At 38.9% G+C, this 25,614-nt stretch overlaps 1 protein-coding gene across 10 annotated transcripts in view; it reads left to right on the forward strand.

Annotated features, from left to right (window-relative positions):
- The window catches only part of Tlk (Tousled-like kinase), an 883,856-nt gene that overhangs the window by 618,495 nt on the left and 239,747 nt on the right, over positions 1-25,614 (forward strand). For all 10 annotated transcript variants that reach the window (XM_067146736.2, XM_067146743.2, XM_067146741.2 and 7 more), the window contains 2 exons: positions 12,098-12,223; positions 17,916-18,008. In XM_067146736.2, coding sequence (XP_067002837.1) covers positions 12,098-12,223; positions 17,916-18,008 — 219 coding nt within the window. The remainder of the gene's footprint in view (positions 1-12,097; positions 12,224-17,915; positions 18,009-25,614) is intronic.

The raw sequence follows: 25,614 nt of genomic DNA on the forward strand, positions 1-25,614 counted from the left end.
CAAGTATCTTTCGTAGGAATTTCCTCTCTCGTTTGGAGTCATTCTATCTCACTATGGTGAGTGAGGGCCACGCATTCAGGACATACTAGGTGTAGTGGCGTTGTTTGACCTGCAATGAGATCGATCTGGACTGATAAGTGGGTTTTGTGAGGTTGAAAATGGTTTCTATACACTTAGCCTGGTATTTCAAGGCTCCTTTCTCTCTAAGTTACTTAACATGAATGCAACATTTATTTTTCCATGTTTGGTATCTAGAAATGCAGTGTTATTATAATGGTCTGATTAGTTTTTTCAATAACAATCTGGAAACCTACAACTTCAGCTACTTATTGTAATGTTTCAACTTGGAGGCCGGTGTTGTAAAGGTTTTTGCCATTAGGACTCTATCATCTGCAAATGCCAAGGTGCTTTGGATCCAGTGCCCAAGCTAATACAGTTAAACCTCATTAAGACATTTCTGTTGGGGACAAGGAAAAAGAACTTGTTAAGCGAGAAAATGTACTACTGAATATACGGATAAAAGCTTTTATGGGGAGAGACAGAAGCTGAAGTTCAGAAGAAACTTAATGAATGGAACAACACATTTAAAAATTTTGGACTGAAGATGAGCAAAAAAAGACAGTAGAAATGACCATCAGCAGGGAAGGAACAAGCTCAAATATATTTCTGGAAGGAGCAAAAATTGAATCAGCTTCCCACTTAAAGTACCTCAGAAGCACAATCTCGAAAGACAACACTGTTAGGCAGGAAATACTCAGCAGGACACAGAAAGCATCGAACTTCTACAGTCAATTCAGAAATCTTCTCCGGGACTGCAAAATACCACAGAAAGTGAAAACATTCATGTACCACACTTACTTCGTACCAATCCGCATGTACGGTTTAGAGACATGTACCCTACTAAACAAAGACTTTAGTAGAATCCAAGCAACTGAAATGTGATTCATTAGAACCATGAACCAAACAACCTGAAAGGACAAGATCAGAAATGAAGTGAATAGGAAAGTAGCTGGTATTGAGGTTCCAATTATCAGTGTCATAAAGAAACGCAGACTTCAGTGGTATGAGCAGAAAATATTTCGACCTTAATCTCATAGGAAGTAGACCACAGGGAAGACCAAGAAAACGTTGGATAGACTGTAAGATCAGATGTGGAGGAGAGAGGATTCAAATGGGAGGATGTACTGGATCAGAAGATGTATGAAGACAGAAGGAGATGGCGAGCGCTTGTACACCACACCTGGGAAACTGGAGTTGGGAAATGATGATGGAAACACTAGATACAATTTCTTCCGGCATGAGGGTATTTTACATCGGCAGGTACAGTGAAAAATATATTTACCATTTCTAAAGGTGAAGGAAAGTATTAAAAGGTGTGAAAAACATGAGAACAAATATGAAAACCTTTTCCGATGGTTCTTGTTAAATAACAACTGTGCACTGAAAGGTGTGAAAAATGCCAGACAACAAATATGAAAGCATTTGCATGGGGGCCAATAAAAATATCAAAGTATTATTGCAGATCAAATTATTTCTAAAACAAATGTTAGAAGCCTTTTATTTTGGTCCGGTGGGTTACTGAACATTATTTTCTGGTCACACACTTAGACAATGATTTGGAGGTTACACTCGACCATGTGCGGCTGCGAAGAATGATTCACAAATAAGTATTTTTTATTTTCCACCTTGTTGATACATTAGTTGCTGTATAATTTTAACACTGCGTAATTTTAAGGACACTTTCTCTCAAAGCATTGATACTTTGTCAACATGAATTTTTCATCTAAACAGTGTTATGTGGCTGTAGATGTTAATAATAAACAAAACATGTACCACTTTTAACCGATAAGTTGCCTTAAGCAACTACTGTATCGACAAGGTGGAAAATAAAACAGACTTAGTTGAGAATCTGTTAAAGTGCGATACAGACCATGAGGCTGATTTTATGTAATGCAAAGAATAACATTGGCCGCCATTTCAAATGTGACAAAACTTCAACCAACTCAAGTGATTGAATTGAAACTCAAAGGTGCAAGTTCAACATTCGCAACCTCTGCGCGCTTTAAGGTGCGGACACTAGTCCCCTTTCTGCATTGAGATGCTGCCTGAACAGTCTACTCTAATGCTGAAGTGAGGTATATTCTTCTTCTTCTTCTTCTTCTTCTTCTTCTTCTTCTTCTTCTTCTTCTGCTTCTTCTTCTTCGTATGGCCCTTCAAACCCTCTTTTGCTAGACCCCTCTCATCTTAAATTTTCTTCAGCTCATCTTAGTTATTTCTGGGTTGACAGCATTTATTTACAACTTCAGCCAGGATTAAATCTGCGATTGTAAAGTCACAAGTTGTCATGTTGTGTGTATTACAATGCAGTGAATATCCTTAGAATATTCTAAAACTTCTGCTACAGAGGGTCTGCAATGAAACTTTTTTCTCTTTATTTAAGAGCCTCTTTTGCTGTATTAACATTTAAAAATACACGTGGATGTCAAAAGAATTTATCCATTGCTGTCTATAAGTAAACATTTCTGTAAGAAATATATAATTTATGTGTAGCTGAGAGCTTTGGATATATTGGTTCAGATATGGAAATAATTGAATATGTTCCAATCTTCAACTCCATTACCACACATACAGCTATTATGGCTGCTTCATACTGGAGTACTTTCAACATTTGTAGATTCTTGGACATGATCATTATCATTTATCGAAAAATGATGTACAACTTATTGAATTTCTCCTCTTTTAACACGTTGAGTGCCAAGCGACCCCATTTGGGTACGTCAGAGAAGTCAAGTTTTTGATCTTCACATCCCCATATGCGGTTATATGTTCGTTCGAAATCCAGAACTGTGCGAACCCGTTTGGGTGTGCAGTAAGTGTGTGTTTCAAAACTGTATAAAGTCTCTTCCTGCCATCTGTTGACCGTCTGTTTAAGTACGTGCATAGTCCACCTTCCATTCGTCAGTTCCTGTTTTTGCGCGACCCCATATGGGTACAACAAGATTGCTTTGTAGGGTGACAAAAGTCATTGTCTACCTTGTGCGTGGATTGTTTATGTAAGGGTGCAGTGCTGTGAGTTTCCTTTTCCTTTAAGTCCCTATGAGTAAATCGAGCAGTAAAAGACTTCGTGCACATAGTCTGGACAATATATTGAACAAGTCGGACAATTGATGATGTAGACGAAGTATATAGTTACAGTGTCCGACTCGTTGGCTGAATGGTCAGTGTACTAGCCTTCGGTTCAGAGGGTCCCGGGTTCAATTCCTGGCCAGGTTGGGGATTTTAACCTTGATTGGTTAATTCCAGTGGCCCCAGGGCTGTGTGTGTGTGCTGTCCTCAACATCCCTGCAACTCGCACACCACACAAAACACTATCCTCCACCACAATAACAAGCCGTTCCCTACATATGGCAGATGCTGCCCACCCTCATCGGAGGGTCTGCCTTACAAGGGCTGCACTCGGCTAGAAACAGCCACACGAAATTATTATTATTACAGTGACTTTGAACCCTGTACGGAGCAAATAGTGATCTTGCATGTTCGTCTACATTGATGAATTACAATCTTCAGCATACAATTCCCCACTGTACTCGGGGTTTCCAAGCCAGCTGTTGCAACACCTATGACAGTCTCCAACGATATAGTCACTGGTTTCCCATGTTGCACGATCATCGCTGCTAGGTTCTCTTACCAATTTAAAAAGTTATACAAATATAACTATAATTATACATATTCAATATTCCCTAACTACAAATTATTCTTATAATATTATTCTCTTACATTCTATGTACAGGTATGTTCAGTTGTCAGCCCTAAGGCTGGTTTGGATCCTCAACATCTCCGTCATCAGCTGTCATACATGGCCTAGGTATCACTGAAGAGGTGTACTAGGGAAATGAGGAGTGAGGTAGTGTCCCGTTGCTTTCCTTACCGAACCAGAAGTTGCTATTACAGATCAGTCTGCCAAGCCCACTGAAATGCATGCATCAACCAACCCTATGAGCAACATTTTCACACCATTCATAGCAGGGACTGGCTGGAATGGCATTACTAGCATCACTCATACCTCAGGTACTTTCATATTGTCAAAGCCAAGGATAAGACTGAGACAGGTCATTGAAAGTAACAAAATTGCTCTAGCCTATACCATAAGACATAGTGCACGGTAAAAACTAGGTCTTTCAGTAAGGGCATCTTACATTCTAATTTACCAAATTCACATGATTTTTACAACTTTATATAACAACATTCTTTACGACAATTTCCTATAACAACATTCTTTACGACAATTTCCTAACCTAAAATCGGAAGATCTTCATTTACAAACATTTTCTGACCTAAAATCTTGAATCGTACTTTTTTACGGTCCACTATGAACAAGCTAACACGTCTCTCATAATCAACGGCATATAATGCGTCCCTGCAAATGAAAAGTAAGTATGGCTGAGTGTTACAGTATAAGTGGGACCCCATATGGAGTCGTATTGGTCATTACGAATTTTATTCGTTCAATAATATGCACAATAAGTTAACCTAATATGTCATAAATATATCCTCATTTCAGCAATCGTTTGGTTGGTTAAGCCTGTGAACGTTTTGGCACCAGGGAGTAATTCAATCTTATTAGCTCACGACGCTAGACGGCAATCCTATGAATTTCGGTCTGGCACTCAACGTGTTAATGATGCATTTGTGTGGTGTGTTCTCCCTTTTTCATTCACCACTCAAAATTTCCATGAGAATCATGGTAAATACACAGTTTTTCAGCTCCGCAGCTTACTTTGGAATTTAAACCGATATTAATAGAGGATGGTTGTCCAGTTGTATTTCCTCTTAAAACAATAATTACCACCACCACCATACTCAAGGTGGAACAGGGAGAGGAAATAAATTGCTGCTCAAAATGTTAAGGTCATTGCTTTTTTAATCCTTAATTGTATGGCAGGCTGCATGCTTGTGTTATTGTTATTGCCAGAGATGAGAATTGTAGGCACTAAAAGCAGTTAAAATAGGCAGGCATATAGGCTCTTAAACTAGCCAAAATAGGCACTAACGTTTAAAATAGGCAACAAAATAGGCATGAAAAATTACTTATAATTTAATACACACTGTATTACTATAAAAGGAATTTACAACAAGCAACTTTTAAATCTTTTCCAGTAACAATCTTGTTCTGTCATGCAGAATGTTTATCTACTGAGAGAAAGATCTCTCATCACATGAAGTGATTGGACAAAACTTCAATGAGTTTACTTGATCTGGTTTCAGTTCAGTTGTTTCATCTACCTCACCTCGTAGCACTCTGGCTACTTTTACCATCGCTTTCCATCTTGGATTCCGCTGCAGGACCGTATCGAACTTTCCGCTGACAGTGGCTACCTTTCCAGAGGTTCAATCAAAATTTCTGACTTCTTCCACAATCCTAAATGACTCCACCAGGGGCAAGCCATTCATCTCAACCGGTTATTGTTCCCGGTAGCTTGTAGAAGTTTTTTTTTTTTTTTTGCTAGGGGCTTTACGTCGCACCGACACAGATAGGTCTTATGGCGACGATGGGATAGGAAAGGCCTAGGAGTTGGAAGGAAGCGGCCGTGGCCTTAATTAAGGTACAGCCCCCCCAGCATTTGCCTGGTGTGAAAATGGGAAACCACGGAAAACCATTTTCAGGGCTGCCGATAGTGGGATTCGAACCTACTATCTCCCGGATGCAAGCTCACAGCCGTGCGCCTCTACGCGCACGGCCAACTCGCCCGGTTTGTAGAAGTTTGAAGATGCTCCAGTTTATCCAGGGGGATATTAGCTCCCACCATTGCAGTGCATAGGTTTGAATAAAATTGTTGTTGATCACTGTTCACAGTGGAATGGTAGAAAGGCTGCATTGATACAGCTTTCTCTTCTCTTGTCAGATGCATCACAGTATTTCTATGTTGATCTTTATAGTATATTTTCACATTTGATCTGAAAAGTAATAAAATTGACTTAAATTACAATGTTGCTATATTTTAAATTTCTACAGTTAGGCTAATTGGCAGTAATGCTTAGTATATATCATGCATTTGTTTCATACAAAGAAAAAGACTATTAGAGATGATGTTTCCAGAAATACAAACCTTTAAAATAGGAACAAGGGAAATAGTAATTTACATGGAAATACGTCCTTAAAGATATTTCAGTCATAATTTGGCCGTATCGTGCCGTTCACTGGGTGAAAAAAAAATAATAAAAATGATGCGAAAAGATACTTGAGTAGCGTAGAGTTGAGATCCTTCCTTTATGCTTGCCAGGGACCCACCAAGCTGCCCCTAGCAGTACCAGGTGTATACATACGTTTTTGCTGGTTTTTGTGGTACATAATTTTCAAGGTCAGTTTTTGTTTATTCAAAATATTGTCCGGCTCCATGGCTACATGGTTAGCATGCTGGCCTTTGGTCACAGGGGTCCCAGGTTCGATTCCCGGCAGGGTCCGGATTTTTAACCATCATTGGTTAATTTCCCTGGCACGGGCACTGGGGGTATGTGTTGTCTTCATCAACATTTCATCTTCATCATGATGCGCAGGTCGCCTACGGGAGTCAAATCAAAAGACCTGCCCCTGGTGAGCCAAACCCATCCTGGGATCTCCCGGCACTAAAAGCCATACACCATTTCATTTTCATTCCAAATACAGGTATTGGCCATTGGCTTCTACACACTTCAACCATCTTTCAGGTAAGTTATGAATACCATGTCAGAAAAATTTGTTGTCTTTTGTGGCAAACTGTTCGTCGAGCCATTTTCCAACTTCCTTGAAATTGCTGAAGTGCTGCTCCGCAAGCGCGTGCCCCATTGATGCAAAGAGGTGATAGTCTGATGGCGCCAGGTCAGAGAAGTATGGCAGCTGGGGAAGGATGTCCCATCCGAGCAATTTCAAGGTGTGTTTTTCACGGTTTTTGATGCGTGGGACAGCGCATTGTCATGTAAAACTATCACTTTGCCTTGTTTTCTGACCCATCCCGGTCGTCTTTCGATCAATGCATTGATTTAAATTAATCATTGTTGGCGATAGCGTTGTGCATTAGCAGTTTCGCCGGGCTTCAAGAGTTCATAATACATATTACCGCTCTGGTCCCACCAGACATAAAGCATGGTCTTCCTGCTGAAGTTATTTGGCCTTGGGGTTGAAGGACCGGCTTTGCCAAGTTTCACCCGCGATTTTCTCCACTTCGGATTTTCAAATTAAATCCATTTTTTGTTACCCGCCACAATTCAGTACAGAAATGATTTTCCTTCGTGGCGTTCAAGCAGCATTTCACAAGTGACTTTGCGATTTTAATTTGCCATTCATTCAAATTGTGTGGGACCCATTTACGGAGTTTACTGATCTTCCCCATTGCTCGTAAACGTCTGCTGATTGCTTCGTGTGACACAATTAATGCTTGTGCCAATTGGTGTTGAGTTTGAGTTGGGTCATCATCCAGTAATGCCTGCACTTGCTCATTTCGTCTTCACCACGTTTAAATTGTCAAAACCATGTTCTAATCAATGGAACGTTTTCTCAATATGTTTCTACCAGCAAACGATGACTTTCTACAGCCTTTTTCTTTTGATTAAATAAGAAAAGCAATGCGTGCAGCAAATGTTCTTTTTCAGGCACAAATGTTGATATGATTACTGAACGGTACAACATAGATGCTAGTGTTTGGCGGACTCAACTTGTGTGTGTTGGTAGTTTAATGTCACATGAACAAACTGACGTATGTGTTAAATTCATACGCTGGTGCCATCACTTACTGAAACCGGAAAATACTTATGCATACACCTGTTATTCCTGCTTATTTAAAAAAAAAGTATTTTATGCCTACATTGGAGCACTTTAATCAGTCCATGTACATTTAAGTCTTAAGAGTATTAGCTACAAATTTGGCTTATGTTTCTTCTTCTGCTCCCAGAACTACTTCATTCCTGCTTATATAGAAAAATTAAAATGGAGCCACTATAAATCTCAGATTTGTGAACATTCTATTTGTTGCTATTCGCCGGCTCTGGTCAGTCGGGTCAGCTGTCATGAAGGCTATTTTCTATTGCCTGCAATACATCCTGCAACATGTGTGCCCACAAGGCTGCCACCCTTGTTGAAAATTAGAAAACTGCGTAATTTCGTAATTTGAAATTATCGTGGAATAATATGTGACCTTACTTTTATGCCTTTGCTGGCAGGACCTAGTGTTTACAGTGCACTATGTCTTCTGGTATGGGCTAGAGCAATTTTGTTACTTTCACTGATCTGTCTCTGTCTTATCCGTGGCTTTGACAATATGAAAGTGACTGAGGTATGAGCGATGCTAGTAATGCCATTCCTTGTGCAGCCAGTCCCTGCTATGAATGGTGTGAAAACGTTGTTCATAGGGCCGGTTGGTGCATGCATTTCAGTGGGCTTGGCAGTCTGATATGTAATAGGAACTTCTGGCTCAGTGACGAAAGCAACGGGAAACTACCTCACTCCTCATTTCCCTAGTATGCCTCTTCAGTGATGCCTAGGCCATCTATGACAGCTGATGGCAGAGCTGTTGGGGATCCAACCAGCCTTAGGGCTGAAGACTGAACATACATACACTTTTAGTCACAATTTAGCAAGACTCCAGAGGGAATGTTAGAGGCTTGTTGGCCACATTGCAGCCCTAACTTTGGAGCTTACACACCCCCCTCCCCCCAGAATCTCTTTGCTGGCCTTCAGCTCAATGGTTACTAACTGGACCTCAGCCATGTTGTACGTCTAGCCTCTGTGACATCGTCCTAGCCGTGCCACATGTTTCGTGATGGCTTTGTGGAAGTGTAATAGAGTTCACTAGAGCCTGCTCATAGCGCTGGTGAAAGTTACGATCTTTTTAAAATTGCATTTCAGTTATAAGTCTCTATTTTCGTAGAAAATGAATCACAGTTCGGAATACCAATTTTTAATTTTCGTCCACTCTGTGAAAAGAGACCACCAGCATTCTAACTCCTCGTTCAGTAATTAAATGATTCTTCTACATTTTAGCAATATAAATTATTGAAAGTTCACGACTAATATAGCATTGCAACAAACCAACTTGCCACAATACGTAAATTAATAGGTCTGTTTATTTATTTATTTATTCATTTATTTATTTATTTATTTATTTATTTATTTGTTTATTTATTTATTTATTTTCATGCCTTCATTTGTGGCGAAGTTAAGGCTCACGGCCCTCTCTTACACTTAAACACATACTATCTATAATAAACTTCACAAAAGAGAATAATGAAATAATATAACAAAATATAAATCCTGACCTCATTCATTCTTCCATTCATACTGCCATTCATACAAGCTCGTTATATATTTAATAGGTAATCTTGGTAAGACCGCTTGAAAGAAGCTAAAGAAGTGCAATTCCTAACACTGACTGGAAGGAAATTCCATAGCCTTGCACCAGACACTTGAAAGGAGCAGTTAAATGAAAATGAGCGATGCACAGGAATTGAGAGTGTAGTAGTCGATCGTGTGTTATGTTCGTGAGAGGAGGAGAGTAAATTAAACTCTGAGGATAAATACTGGGGTTTAGATTCATTCAACAGACGAAATACGAGAGTTGCAATGTGAAGATGTTGTAGTTTATCGATTTTTAACCAGGAGAGAATTTCATAATAGGGGGAGATATGAGTTGAAAATTTAATTGAAAATATAAACCTAATGCACGAGTTCATTGCCCTCTGTAATTTTAATGTTTGTTCCATGGTGGCATCTATCATTACAATATCACAATAATTAAGTATGGGAAATATGAGGGTCTGGATAAGTTTAATTTTCTTGCTTAGTGGAAGAAGTGATTGGCGGGTTTTGAGAGGATGAAGTGACGAGTGAATTTTCCTACAGATGTTTGTTATGTGCTCACTCCAATCTAGTGTGTCACTTATGATAATCCCAAGATTTTTTACCGACTTCTGAAATGGTATAGCTACACCACAAAGCAAAAGTGAAGGCAATTACTTCTTATTAAGGATAATTAACTGCCTTTGTTGCCCCATTATACTAGCTTGTGTCTTTTTAGAATTAATTAATAAACAGTTCTTATTAGAATAGGAGCTAATCAGATTTAAAATAGAATTCATCTGATGAATTCCAAACTCAATATCAACAGCTTTACAGTGATAATATATTTGTAGAGCATCTACATATAAATGGTACTTACAGTTACTGAACCGAGAAGATATATCATTGATATATAGAGTAAACAGAAGAGGTCCAAGCACAGATCCCTGTGGGACTCCTGTTTGCTTCGTCTTCCAGTCCGTGGTCATGCCGTTTTTGACAACACGTCACCGATTGGTGAGGTATGAAGCAAAGAGCTGAATAGCAGAGGGGCTCAGATTAAATCTTGTTAGTTTCGCTAATAATATGTCAATATTTACTGTGTCAAACGCACTGCTGAAGTCAAGTAAAAATAAGTATAGTCACTTTCCGTACATCTATAGCTCGTCTAACGTCGTCTGTAATTCTTAGTAGTGCCGTCCCTGTGCTATGTCCTTTCTTGAAACCAGATTGGAAGGGGTCATGCAGAGAATATTTTTTCAGGTATTGTTCAAGTTGGCTATAGATCAATTTTTCTAGAGCTTTAGACAGTGCTGAAAGAATGCATACAGGACGAAAGTCAGATGCTACATTAGCTGGCGACCTTTTTGGAACTGGGACAACTTGTGCATCTTTCCACTTTGTCGGAAAATATCCATGGGAGTGGCATGCATTAAATAAGTCAGTAATAACCGGCAATATTATATCCATACTGTTAGTAATAAAGAAAATAGGGATTTCATCAGCCCTCGTTGCATGGGATTTAATTGAAATCAGTTCTCGTCTAAGTTCAGACTCTGAAACTGTTCGAAATTTGAAACATGGGCGATCAGATGATTGTTATCGTATTATAGACTTGATGGTGGCCTGCACTATATCGTGTTAAGCAGTAAAAGCATCTGGTTTAGCATGGTTCACAGGAGGCCTTCCAAAACCTAATGAACAAAGTTGTCGTCAAGTACTACCAGCGTGTATTTTATTGGATACACGCCGGAAGTAATCAAATTTCTTATTGTGGATAATTTGTTTATTTCTATTTCGCAGTACACGGTATTGTTCAAATGTGTTAGCTGATAAATTTCATTTGTATCATCTATGTAACGAATCACACTGAACCATCAGAGATTTGATTTCAGTTGTCAGCCACTGCTTCAGCCAGTAGGACGTGGACGATTTATCTTTTGGCATTGCCGCAGACACACTACTTCTTCTTCACAATAAATCACAATACATTATGAAGATAAAACATACGCGTACAACAGTTCGCAACGAGAGGAAGATACAGGCCTAAGAGTATGAGTGGATTGTGCAACATAGTTGGACGTTGATTGGCTCTCACATATGGTTTAGGAGGTTGCAGGGTCTGAAGGATTGGACGTCAAATCTTTACTTGTTTCTCCTGATGGAAATTTCCCAAGCACTATTTCTGGTGACTTCTGAAGATTCCCATATTTGTTTGTGGGGTGAACAGATATTGAGAAATGAGAAGATAATTCTGTTGAGCGCCTTGGAAGAAAATCGACTTCTTTAAAATACGGTCGAAAGGCGTCAAATAGGCACAAACTCATGAAATAGGCATTTATAGGCACAATGAAATCAATGAAATCTACCTAAAAAGCCCCCAAAACGTATTTATATCTTAAAAGCCTTTCTGAACACAGGAATAAAATAGGCAAATGAGCAAATTCTCATCTCTAGTTATTGTGCATGCTAGTAATGATGTGTATGGGGTACTACAATCAACAAAATGGTATCAAGGTTTTTACATACATTGTGGAACAACTGAACCATCCCAGTTTCCAGTATATTTTTTTTTTCTGAAAGTGAGAAATGATCCTGTGTTTCAGACTAGTGTAGTTAGTTGAAGGTTGAAGAGAAATTTCGGAAAAACTATGGAGAGAAGTGGGAGAGGCATAAAAAAGGGGGGGGGGGGGGGAAATTTCGATACAAACCAGGGTATTACAATGACTGTAGATGTCATGAGGATAAGTTCTAAAAAAAATGTTTAATGAAAATATGTTATGTTTTCAGTATCCTCCTTCCCCGCAGCCGCTGCTACAGTCGCCCCAGACACCAGTTCAGACGGTTCCTCCAGAGTTCTCGAGTCTAATGCACCCACCACGTCCACCACCCACCATGGTCAGCAAACAGGTCCAGGTATTTATCTTTTTCTGAAACAGTTTATATGAAAACTGCTATTTTTTGATATGTGAATTTGTTTGTAAAATAACTTTAATTATATGATTCTTATGGTTCATGGTGTGGGTTACTGTAGTCACGTCGTAGTTCGTGAAACATGGGCAACGGCTGAGTGGCTAAGTAAGTGGTCCTGAGAGTCGGGATACCAGTTGCTACGGAATGGGCATCTCGAACATATTCTGAGTCATGGCCATCCTTGTGATCAGGTGGCTAGGACTATACAATCCACTGGTGGTTCATAACTCGTTAGAGGAGAGATCCTCACTTGGACTATGTGCAAGTAGGGTAGCATCCTGCTTCATGAATTTACCAAGCTCAGAACATTTTAAGCAATCCTCGGATCTATGGGAGTAATGGAGTCCCACTCCCGTTTGACAGGCAAGGGATACCTTGGAAACGACTTTGCAAACAAAATGGAATTTGATGGGAGCGATCAATATGAATGGGGCTTATAGCAGAAAGAAAGTAGAACTGGCTGAGTCAGCAAAGAGGATGCATCTGGATGTTCTAGGAGCAAGTGATATTCAGGTAGGGGGAGATAACGAGGAAGAGATAGGAGATTAAAAAGTGTACTTGACAGGTGTTAAAAAGGGAAGGGCAGAGTCAGGGGTAGGGCTGTTTATCAGGAATACCATTGCACGCAACATAGTTTCTGTTAGGCACGTAAATGAGTGAATTAGATGGGTGGATTTGGCAGTTGGAGGAATTAGGACGGGAATTGTCTCAGTGTATTCACCATGTGAGGATGCAGATGAGGATGAAATTGACAAGTTTCATGAAGCATTGCGTAACATCGTAGTCAGGGTCAACAGCAAGGATAGGATAGTGCTAATGGACAGTTTCAGTGCGAAAGTTGGAAATAGAACTGAAGGATACGAAAGGGAGATTGGTAAATGTGCGGAAGATATGGAAGCTAATGTAAATGGGAAGCATTTGCTGGACTTCTGTGCTAGTATGGGTTTAGCATTTACGAATACAGGCTATTTTACAAGTCATAAATCTCACTTTTTGGTCCGTATTGACAACAGTGATTACATTCAATTTACAAAGTACACATTTATTATTCACCTATTCAGTATCTACAGTACCATGTTTTGTGGTTAAATAATCATAAAAGTTTGAAAAGTTGTGGACATGTTTAGCCCTTCTTATTGGGCATCATCAGCACATTAGCTAATCTTAAAACAAACAGTTTTATTAAGAATGATTACACTATTGTTAATGAAAAATTGAGATGGGGTATGTTGTGATATTAAAAAAAAAAAAAAATTCTTTGAAACAGTAGTTAGGAAATTTGACATGGAAAGTACAAGCACATGTTAAAATATTGTATATTTTACAATATTGTCTAAAAAATTATTTGTAATGATAAAAAGTTTTTAAAATCGGCATGTATCTGGAATTGAAATGTGTTCTATTCTTAGTGAAAGTCAGTAATATTTGCCGCGGTCGCTGCTAAGTAGATCAGAGGATGAATTTTGTTTCAAATTATGCGTTCCAACTGTTAAAATTAGGTTAAGAAGCAGATGGTGTATCTTCGAGTTGAATTGATATAAGATACACTCTGGTGTAATTGTTGAAATGGAGTATTAGTTGGAGATTTATCTGTGTTTGAAAGTTATGTTGATTTTCACATATAAGTGTGGACTTCCAGACCAAGAATCTCGACGGATAGAGTGTTGTTAAACTGCAAAAGAATAAAAAGACGTGTATGATGTGTGTGTTTAAAACTTATGTGATTGTACAGTGTTGTGGATTGCATAAAATTGGGTACTTACTCAAATGCCGTGTGAGTATCTATCTTGTTTTGTTAGCAGCGTTGGTCTGACTGGAGTTCCTACTTCGCGTGTTGTATGAGTGTGATGGAAGGAGGGGGGCGAGTTGAGGGAGGGTAGAAATGGGCGAACCGGGCGAGTTGGCCGTGCGCGTAGAGGCGCGCGGCTGTGAGCTTGCATCCGGGAGATAGTAGGTTTGAATCCCACTGTCGGCAGCCCTGAAGATGGTTTTCCGTGGTTTCCCATTTTGACACCAGGCAAATGCTGGGGCTGTACCTTAATTAAGGCCACGGCCGCTTCCTTCCAACTCCTAGGCCTTTCCTATCCCATCGTCGCCATAAGACCTATCTGTGTCGGTGCGACGTAAAGCCCCTAGCAAAAAGAAAAAAAAAGAACTGGACGGAGCATTACGTGTCGGTGTCGATGTGGGAGGGGGACTGTTTGGAGGGGCAATTGTAGGCTTAGTAGTCAGGGGGATAAGTGAGGTTGTTGGATTGACAATTTTAAGAGTTCGTGGGAATTTATTTTAGCTTTGGAATGACTGTTTCTAATAACTCGGGCGTTAATGTATATAAAGATCTCTTAACTTCCGTGTCATCATTAAGGTTGCGATCTTTATTAAATGTTTTGTCTACAAAAATATATATATTCTTTTAATTCATTTAGCAGTGCTAAATGGGCGATTTCAATGCGTGAGTTGGGAATAGAACTGAAGGATACGAAAGGGCGATCGGTAAACGTGGGGAAGATATGGAAGCTAATGGGAATGGGGAGCGTTTGCTTGACTTCTGTGCCAGTATGGGTTTAGCAGGTACGAATACATTCATCAAGCATAAGGCTATTCACCGCTACTCATGGGAGGCTAGGGGTACCAGATCCATAATAGACTATATCTTAACCGACTTCGAATTCAGAAAATCTGTTACGAATGTACGAGTTTTCCGGGGATTTTTCGATGATACAGACCACTATCTGATCTGTAGTGAACTAATTATCTCTAGGCCTAGGGTAGAGAAAGTGAAATCAGTCAGAAAGAGAATGGGTGACATACAGGGATGCTGTAGTAAAAACAGCAATGGAATGCCTAGGAACAACTGTGTGTGAAGATGGGAAAAGGCAAACATCTTGGTGGAATGATGAAGTGAGAGCAGCTTTGTAAACGTAAAAAGAAGGCTTATCAGAAATGGCTCCAAACAAGGGCCGAGGCAGACAGGGATTTGTACGTAGATGAAAGAAACATAGTGAAATAGTTGTTGAATCCAAAAAGAAGTCGTCGGAAGATTTTGGTATTAACCTGGCAAGACTAGGTCAAGCAGCAGGGAAACCTTTCTGGACAGTAATAAAGAAACTTAGGAAGGGAGGGAAAAAGGAAATGAACAGTGTTTTGAGTAATTCAGGCGAACTCGTAATAGATCCCAGAGAAACACTGGAGAGGTGGAGGGAATATTTTGAACATCATCTCAACGTAAAAGGAAATCATCCTGGTGATGCTGCGAACAGCCATGCTCATGGCGAGGAGGAAAATGATGTTGCTGAAACTACGCTTGAGGAAGTGGAAAGGATGGTAAATAAACTGTCATAAAGACTCAGGAATAGATGAAATTAAACCTGAAATGGTGAAGAATAGTGGGAAGGCAGGTATGAAATGGCTTCATAGAGTAGTAAAAGTAGCAGGGAATGTTGGTAAGGTACCTTCAGATTGGACAAAAGCAGTAATTGCACCTATCTATAAGCAAGGGAACAGGAAGGATTGCAACAACTATCGAGGTATCTCATTGATAAGTATACCAGGCAAAGTATTCACTGGCATCTTGGAAGGGAGAGTGCGATCAGTCGTTGAGAGGAAGTTGGATGAAAACCAGTGTGGTTTCAGACCACAGAGAGGCTGCCAGGATCAGATTTTTAGTATGCGCAAGGTAATTGAAAAATGCTACGAGAGGAATAGGCAGTTGTGTTTATGTTTCGTAGATCTAGAGAAAGCATATGACAGGGTACCGAGGGAAAAGATGTTCACTATACCGGGGGACTATGGAATTAAAGATAGATTATTAAAATCAATCAAAGGCATTTATGTTGACAATTGGACTTCAGTGAGAATTGATGGTAGAATGAGTTCTTGATTCAGGGTACTTACAGGGGTTGGACAAGGCTGTAATCTTTCACCTTTGCTGTTTGTAGTTTACATGGATCATCTGCTGAAAGGTATAAAATGGCAGGGAGGGATTCAGTTAGGTGGAAATGTAGTAAGCAGTGTGGCCTATGCTAACGACTTGGTCTTAATGAGAGATTGTGCTGAAAGCCTGCAGTCTAATATCTTGGAACTTGAAAATAGGTGAAATGAGAGTGGTATGACAATTATTGGCCTCTCGAAGACTAAATTGATGTCAGTAGGTAAGAAATTCAACAGAATTTGAATGTCAGATTTGTGATACAAAGCTAGAAGAAGTTGATAATTTCAAGTGTTTAGGTTGTGTGTTCTCCCAGGATGGTAATATAGTGAGATTGAATCAAGGTGTCGTAAAGCTAATGCAGTGAGCTCGCAGTTGCGATCAACAGTATTCTGTAAGAAGGAAGTCAGCTCACAGACGAAACTATCTTTACATTGGTCTGTTTTCAGACCAACTTTGCTTTACGGGAGTGAAAGCTGGGTGGACTCAGGATATCTTATTCATAAGTTAGAAGTAACAGACATGAAAGTAGAGAGAATGATTGCTGGTACAAACAGGTGGGAACAATGGCAGGAGGGCACTCGGAATGAGGAGATAAAGGCTAATGTAGGAATGAACTCGATGGATGATGCTGTATGCATAAACCGGCTTTGGTGGTGGGGTCATCTGAGGCAAATGGAGGAGGATAGGTTACCTAGGAGAATAATGGACTCTGTTATGGAGGGTAAGAGAAGTAGAGGTAGACCAAGACGACGATGGTTAGACTCGGTTTCTAATGATTTAAAGATAAGAGGTATGGAACTAAAAGACGCCACAACAGTAGTTGCAAATCAAGGATTGTGGCGATGTTTTTTAGTAAATTCACAGAGGCTTGCAGACTGAACGCTGAAAGGCATAACAGTCTATAATGTATGTATGTATGTATGTATGTATGTATGTATGTATGTATATTGTGTTCGTGGAATAGAGTGCTCGCATGCTAATCCAGGCACCACTCGTGCGCATGACACTACGTGATAGTGAAGATAAACATTTAAACTCCTGTATAATTGATGCAATTATGCGGACAGTAATGAAGATTAATCATTTAAATTAACAGTTTTACAGTAGGCCTATTGAAATTTAAATTTGGAACACTCGCTTACTCCAATATGTGTTAATGTTACATGACTGGCACATATCTAGGCTATATTAGCTGGGCGGTCTATAGAAATGGCAGGGCGGTGTGCCCGTTGATAAGATCGTAGTGAGAAAACTGAAGTTGCCCAGATAACACAGGTTGTGACAGTTGACCCCCTAGAGAGATGAAATGCAGTATCATCTAGGAAGACTAGTATTTTGAGGCAAGGGTTGCCATTATTCATAAGAGTTGGATTTGATGGCACCTCATATTTTCATTAAACTTCAGCGATTGTAATAATTCATGTTTGTGAGCACAACACACAAATGATTATGTTGCTTTCCACAGACTGTGGACAGAGCTTTCTGCTGGTCCTACTAGGTCTGCTACGTAATTTCTTTGCAAATGGAACCTTATTTAAAAATTGTCCACATCACTGATGAACGGATAGATAAATTTCATGGTCTCTTATGATGTCGAATTTAAATATTGTTTTAGCACATGAATTGGTATCTTAGCATGCTGCTGATGGTACAGCACAAAACTTCGAGCTCTCCTTTATCATGGCTATTCTTTTCATTTTTCAGACGGAACTGACATGTCATAGGATACAGGAGTTTGAAAACCAGGCATCCACGGACCTCGAGCTGCGCAACAACAAGATAGAAGAACTCAACAGAGTATGTATAGTTTTAACTGATTTCTGAATTATTGTTCTTTTGTGGGTGTAAATTATAATAAATTTCAGCATATTGGAGGAAGTAGTTAGTAAACATATAATTGTACTGAATGGTTGCTTTTTGTTGATCTACTCCCTTGTGGTTTTTGTCTATTCATTGCTGATCAGACTCTTCTCACTAGTTTCAAAGGTATCATTATAGCACTGGGATTTTGAACTGTTGTAATATTATTTTGTGGATGGTGGTGTAAAACATTTATTCTTGTCGAACACCCATATCAGATATATTATTACAGTTTTACAGAGCAAGAAACTTTAATGAAATAATGTTTGAAATCTTTTATCCTTTTATTCAAAATAGTAATAATCTGTATATTAAGTGTTAACTAAAAACAGCTTTGGCAAATCCATCCATCCGTTCTACTGGTCTGATTTGCTTCATTTTTGTTTTATTCTCTCCGGAATTACCTGCCGGTGAATCATGAGACATTGATAGGTCTCTTAAGTTCAGCCAACTTTGAGTAGTTGTAAAATCAAATCATTAAATGATCACTCCAATAATTGCAGGCGAAGGCTTACCCTAACCCGCAATACATTCTGTACTTAGCAGGTTGCTAAGCGATTAACACTTTAATTAATATTCTGATGTATATGATTTTCATCCTTAGTAATGTCATTGAGTGCAGCCGTGTTTGATTACTACTTCCCAAAGTATCTTGGAGTAATCTTGGATCGAACACTATCCTACAAGCAACATCTGCTGGGCTCTGCACAGAAACTGAAAACACGTAACAACATCATTCATAAGCTTTGTGGAACTACCTGGGGTTCTTCGGCAAGCGTTTTACGGTCTTCAGCTTTAGGCTTGGTATATTCAAGTGCTGAGTACTGTGCTCCAGTATGGATGAACAGTCATCACACAAAACTCATTGATACTGAATTGAATTCCACTATGCGCATAATAACTGGCACAATTCGATCTACACCAACTCATTGGCTCCCGATTCTGTCTGGAATAATGCCATCTGATTACGCAGATCCACCGCTCTTATCAAGGAATTCAATAAAATCTTAAGGAACCCCCATCTACCTGTACATGAAGATCTACGAACTATCGACCAAAACAGATTACGTTCACGCCGTCCAACTTTACATACCGCTTTAGGCATTGGTGCTAGAAGCTACAACCCAACTACGGAATGGAAAAGACGGTGGAAAGCAGCAACAGAGACGCACCTGCACAGTATGTTCTTGAATGCCAAACTTCCAAGTGGATTCCAACTACCACGTAAAACATGGTCTGCTCTGAACAGAATAAGAACAGTCCATGGCAGATGCAGGGACATGTTGTTTAAATGGAACAAGTTGCCGACACCCGTGTGTGACTGTGGAGCTGCACGACAAACCATACATCATATTGTCAGAGAGTGTGAAACGCGGGCATACACAGGCAGCAAAGTGGATTTCCTGATGGCAACTCCAGAAGCAATACATTGGATCAGTGATCTTGACATTCAGTTGTAGGGAGCCTTTTCTTGTTCATTGTTTTCTTGTTATGTAAATATGTATATAATTTATATCTGAACTCAACTTGATTGTATGGGCCATACGCTAAATAAAATAATTAACTTCCCAAGCCAGAGAGAACACACTTCCTCTGATCACGGAAGAATACTATTCCCTGTTAGATACTCTTTAAATCTCTAACCTCGTTTTGATGTTTGAACAACTGAGAAGAGTTTCAGATTTGGGTGTCAAAAATAATCAATTGTCCACTTTGCAAATAGATGAGAAAGATATTGATGTTTATATCCGTGTTCTACTGACAGGCATGTTGCCCGATGCTAAGTCAAGGCCAGTTATGTTTATGTACGAAAACAGCATAATCATTTAGGTTAGAGCGAAGAGATACAACTCTAGGGTTATTGAGGGCAGATGGAAATACTAGCATCATTTAACTTATGTTATCTCTGAATTGGAAGATTTTAGTAATAATTTTAAATGATGTTTTTAAATTATTTTTAAAAAAAATTTTTTTTTTTTTTTAGGTACAGTGAAACCTCGTTAATTCAAAGTCGTTGGGACTCAAAAATCGGACTTTGAATTACGTGATTTTGAATTAACCGCCAGTTCGCAATTCAGAAGTACCAACCCTTGCCGCATTACAAAATATTCTAAGGCCCGTTACTGCATGCAGTTAACTTCGATTCACAGTTTATACGTTTCAAATGCCATGAAAAAAGAACTATTTCCAAAATGTATCCAAGAAGGTGCATTTACAGTATTCAAATGATGCACTTGGATATCTCACTGGCAAACTTAACCTCACGCAACAAAAGAAAGAGAGGGGGAAGCACGATTCAAAGACAAAGAGAAATCTATGCTGGTTCCCATGTGCAAGTACTTTATTCATTGGATTACTATACTGTATGCATTTTAGATGCCTTGTATTTACACAGAAAGTACCTGATGCCCTTAAAGTTGAACTCTCCATGTCTCTATCCTTGTATGATTTCCTGCCATGGCACTTCTCTCGTACTTCAGAAATGTAAACACTTGCTGTGTCTCAAAGTATTCTAAGACCGATTAATACATGCAATCACCTCGATTCACAGTTTAAACTCTTGAAGTACCATGGGAAAAAAACTATTTCCGAAATGTATCCATCAAGGTGCATTTACAATGTTCAAATAATGCACTTGGATAAATCACTAGCAAACATAACCTCACGCAACAAAAGAAAAAAATTCACACAATTCAAAGACGAGGATAAATTATGCTGGTTCCCCTCTGCAAATGCATTATTTTTTGGATTTCTGTACTGTTTGCATTTGTAGATGTTTTGTATTGGCATGGAAAGTGTCCGACGCCCGTAAAACATTGTAGCTTATTGAACTTTCCTATGACGAGGGCCTAAAGTTTCTCGCTTCCATGTGCATTGAAACGCACTACAGTGACCTCCATCCCCCACCCTTGTACAATTCGCCGGCTGGCACTTTCTCCTTTAAAACTATAAGACCGTTTGGGCTCACATTAAAATAAAGCAATGCAGTTTCATCGGCAATGACAATATTGTTCGGTGTCTACGAATTTATTATATGAGCCACGTTTTTACGTCACCTGTGGGCATCGCCATTGTTCGCGTATTCTGTTTTTCCGCACACTGCCTTAAAAGGTTGAATGCAAAATAATTCCTATTTCATTCAACTTAGCAATCATGAAGCCCACTGTAAACCCACCGAAGTGAGTGTAAGTGTGGAGAGCTACCCCTCCACGTTCCGGAACAGGCGTTCTATTATGACGCGGTAAATTTCGACTTCATGAAATTACTCTGTAACATACTATTGTTTTAAAATGTAAAGGCAGTTTCGAATTAAAAGTCTGAATTTCGGTAATGTACTTCGAATTATGAATTATCCGTATTTCGAATTAAACATCTTAAATAACATGCAAAACTGTATCTCATGTTTCCGGGAATGAGAGCTGCTTCAAATTAGGCAGGATTTTTAATTAACTGATTTCGAATTATCGAGGTTTTACTGTAATAGACAAGGATGATATTTTAAGATTGTAAATAGAATAGTATAGTTTTAGTATTCTTTTATGACATTTAGGATATATTTTATTTTAATTCTGACACATATTAGGTTTCTATTAAGAGATGTTTGGAACGTTGGTGTATGGTGTTTAATAATAAGTAAAGAGGTCCAAGAGATACTGTAAGTAGTAGTGTGAAAAAACTGCTGTAGAAGAGGACAGTAAGGTCCTTGAAACGTGCGGTGTATGAGGTGATAACAAATAAATAAATAAATAATTAATTAAATAACTCTTTAAGTATTGACAAGGCTGATTTTAAATAATAAAGGTGTATTTATTGGAATTGAGATTGTAGTCAATATAGACCATCATAAAATCAAACCACAGTGGTTGATAAACTCCCTCCGTATGAGTATTGCACATATGGCGCTGTTGGTGATATGTCCTTCGGATGGGGTCGTTAAAGCTTTGAGCTTTCATTCATCAGAAGTAGGCTGTGTGTCAACACTAGATTTCACCCTCTCCCTGCATCATCATTGTTATGATCACCATCATTATCATTGCTGCCACCATCACCACCTCAACACACCCAGACTGTGTCAACCTGCACTAGGCCTCTCTGGAGGCCGCACATTAGCAGCGGTGATTTAGTGCGATTCAAGTATCCGTACTTCAGTGTATTTCATTACAGACTAAAGAATCTTTGCATGATTTGAATTTTTGACATTCCCACTTCTGTCCCATCCAGGAGTATGTTTTTTTTTTTTTTCCATTGCATATGGAAAGTAAAATCTGAGCCAGTTGTAAGGGAATAATAAATCCTTTGTTCAAGAAGATATGTGATAAAGATATTGATTCCCATAGGGAACCCGAAATATTTATCCCAAATGAGTAAATTTATAATACCAATATAGTGGGTCCGTTATTGGACATAGTAAACTTTCCAGCTAACTCATTCCTGGTTGCCAGCGTTTTGCTCCAGTTTGCTAATTTGGGCTCATCAGTTGGTAAATATCACACGTACCAAGACGCATGGCTAGTGCGTACCGTGGAGGCCACTAACGGACCTACTATATTGGTATTAAAAATATATTTGATAATTATCGAGTAATCACGCTCGTATCTTATGTAACAAACTTATTTGGAAGGTCACTAGAAAAGAAAATAAGAATTAAACAGAAGTGTTAAGAAGTATGGTAGGAAGGGCAAGAAAGTACAAGGGCAAAAAATGAGGATGGTGGGAAGGAAATTTGAATAGGAAAGATTTCTGACTGAATGTAGAAAAATAAATTGAGATGGTTTGGACATGTTAAGAGGGTGGAAGGAGGAACCTAAGATTGAAGGAAGGAGAATGGGAGGTAGATCCAGACTAAAATGGTTGGACTTGATCAAGAACTGTGTAATAAGAAGAAACCTCTATTGTTGGAACACAAGTCAGAGATAAAGAGGTGAGAGAAATAAGAAAGGAACACACATAAACACAATGGCAGGTCAGTGGTTTTTTTTTTTTTTTTTTTTTTGCTAGGGGCTTTACGTCGCACCGACACAGATAGGTCTTATGGCGACGATGGGATAGGAAAGGCCTAGGAGTTGGAAGGAAGCGGCCGTGGCCTTAATTAAGGTACAGCCCCAGCATTTGCCTGGTGTGAAAATGGGAAACCACGGAAAACCATCTTCAGGGCTGCCGATAGTGGGATTCGAACCTACTATCTCCCGGATGCAAGCTCACAGCCGCGCGCCTCTACGCGCACGGCCAACTCGCCCGGTCAGGTCAGTGTTGAAGAGGGAGAAACAGAAATAGGAGACAAGGACAAACCTGGTAACAAAAGGACAAGAGCAATCTCCACATCTTCATGCACTGCTGTCTTCAAATAGGCTCTCCCCTCATCAATCCCACACTGACCAGCCATTGTGTTCCTTTCTTTATTCCGTCTCTCTTTCTCTTGGACTTGATTTGACACTTCTTTGTTCCTTTCCTATAGTTGTATTGGAACACAGTTAAGGGGCACCATGATGTAGGATGCAGGAAGATAAGATGGAAAAGGGAAATTGGAAATGTTGTCCTCAGAAACTCTTCCGCAATTTGCAGTCTACGATTTTTTCCTGGAGATTGTGAGATATGTCATCCGGTCAAGATTATGGAGACAGAATATTTGTTGAATAGGGTATCTTTAGCTTTACAAGGCACATTGTCCTAGAGAAGATTCCACAGGACTGGGTGTTAATGTCAGTCTCAATACACTGTCTGCTGTATTTCACTCATCCAACACCTGCTGTTCCCCTTCTGTGCTTCCCTTGCTCCTGTTCAATCAATCATTAATGAATTTAGGACTGTCACTCAGGTGGCAGATTCTCTATCAGCTGTTTACCTAGCTTATCTAGCCTTTTCTTAAACATTTTCAAGGAACTTGAGTAATTTATCGAACCCTTTTCTTGAGATAATTTATTCCGATTTCTTACTCATCATCCTATAAATTAATATTTGCTCCAATTTGTCCTCTTAAATACCAATTTTTTCTTTCCTACTTTTGAAAGCTCCGCTCAAACTTATTTGTCTACTAATGTCATTCCCCACCATCTTTCCTATGATTGCTGAAAACATACCACATAATCTTCTCAGGCAAAAGTTTGCAATATAGTCATAACACTACTCCTTTGTCGGAAATCACCCAGAACAAATCAAGACTCTTTCCTTTGGATCTTTTCCAGTTCTCGAGTCGAGTAGTCCTGGTGTGGGTCCCACACACTGGAACCAGTGTATAAACTATAACAATATCATTGTTGACAAAACCAGACTTGTTGCTGTGCCACACCCCCTCTGTAGTTGGAAAATCTAACCTGTGCTTTGTGTTTGATTACACCGTGTCCACATTCTGGAAAGTCAGAGAAATATTACATGTTATGAGTCTCATTATGATAGCCGTATTGGAGTACAGAATGTAAAAGTTTCAAACAAATCTTTAAGGTTAAGATACAAATATTACATATATGTTAAAATGGGACATGTTTCGCTTAGGCTTTGTAAGCATCTTCAGCCATACTTTATCTAAAGCCAAGTCAGGGCCCTGAACTGGGTTCCTCATTAAAGTATAATACATGCTTTAATAGAAGATAAAAGAGTCATAAAATTCAGTATGGAGAAAGCGATGCTTAAATGCAACTAAAATTCAATAATGAACCTGTCATAGTATTAAACTGTATGTACAAAGAATGAATACTAGTGTATGTCTAAAAAATTTCAAGTTGGTTATTTGTAGAACGAGACATAGTCATAATGATCTGAGATACATTTGGATTGTACAGATTATTTGATATTAATGAAGTGTGGATTAATTAAAATATTGAAAAGTAAATCTTCGAACGTTGTTGATTGAGAATCGGGATTTTCAACACGTGCTACATTGCGAATTCTTCCACATCTAAGGCTTTATTGAACACCCTATTTGTTGAATCTACTCTAAACAGCTCACGACTACTATCTATTGCAAAGATTATTCTAGGAGACACAACACCTCTATACTGATGCTTCAAGCGCCTTTTGACCTTATCACGCAACCACTTAGAGTTAACAACTCTACTGTAATTCTACGCACGTGATTCTCAATCAACAACGTTCAAAGATTTACTTTTCAATATTTTAATTAATCCACACTTCATTAATATCAAATAATCTGTACAATCCAAATGTATGTCAGATTATTATGACTATGTCTTGTTCTACAAATAACCAACTTGTACTTTTTTAGGCAAACACTACTATTCATTCCTTGTACATACAGTATAATACTATGACAGGTTCATTATTGAATTTTAGTTGCATTTAAGCATCGCTTTCTCCATAGACTGGATTTTGTGACTCTTTTATCTTGTATTAAAGTATGTATTATACTTTAATGAGGAACCCAGTTCAGGGCCTTGACTTGGCTTTAGATTAAGTATGGCTGAAGATGTTTACAAAGCCTAAGCGAAACATGTCCCATTTTAACATATATGTAATATTTGTATCTTAAACTTAAAGATTGTAAAGTATTGGAATGGTGGTTTTTTAATAAATTTGTTTGAAACTTTTA

Source organism: Anabrus simplex, chromosome 5, assembly GCF_040414725.1.
Source record: "Anabrus simplex isolate iqAnaSimp1 chromosome 5, ASM4041472v1, whole genome shotgun sequence".
Lineage (NCBI taxonomy): Eukaryota > Metazoa > Arthropoda > Insecta > Orthoptera > Tettigoniidae > Anabrus > Anabrus simplex.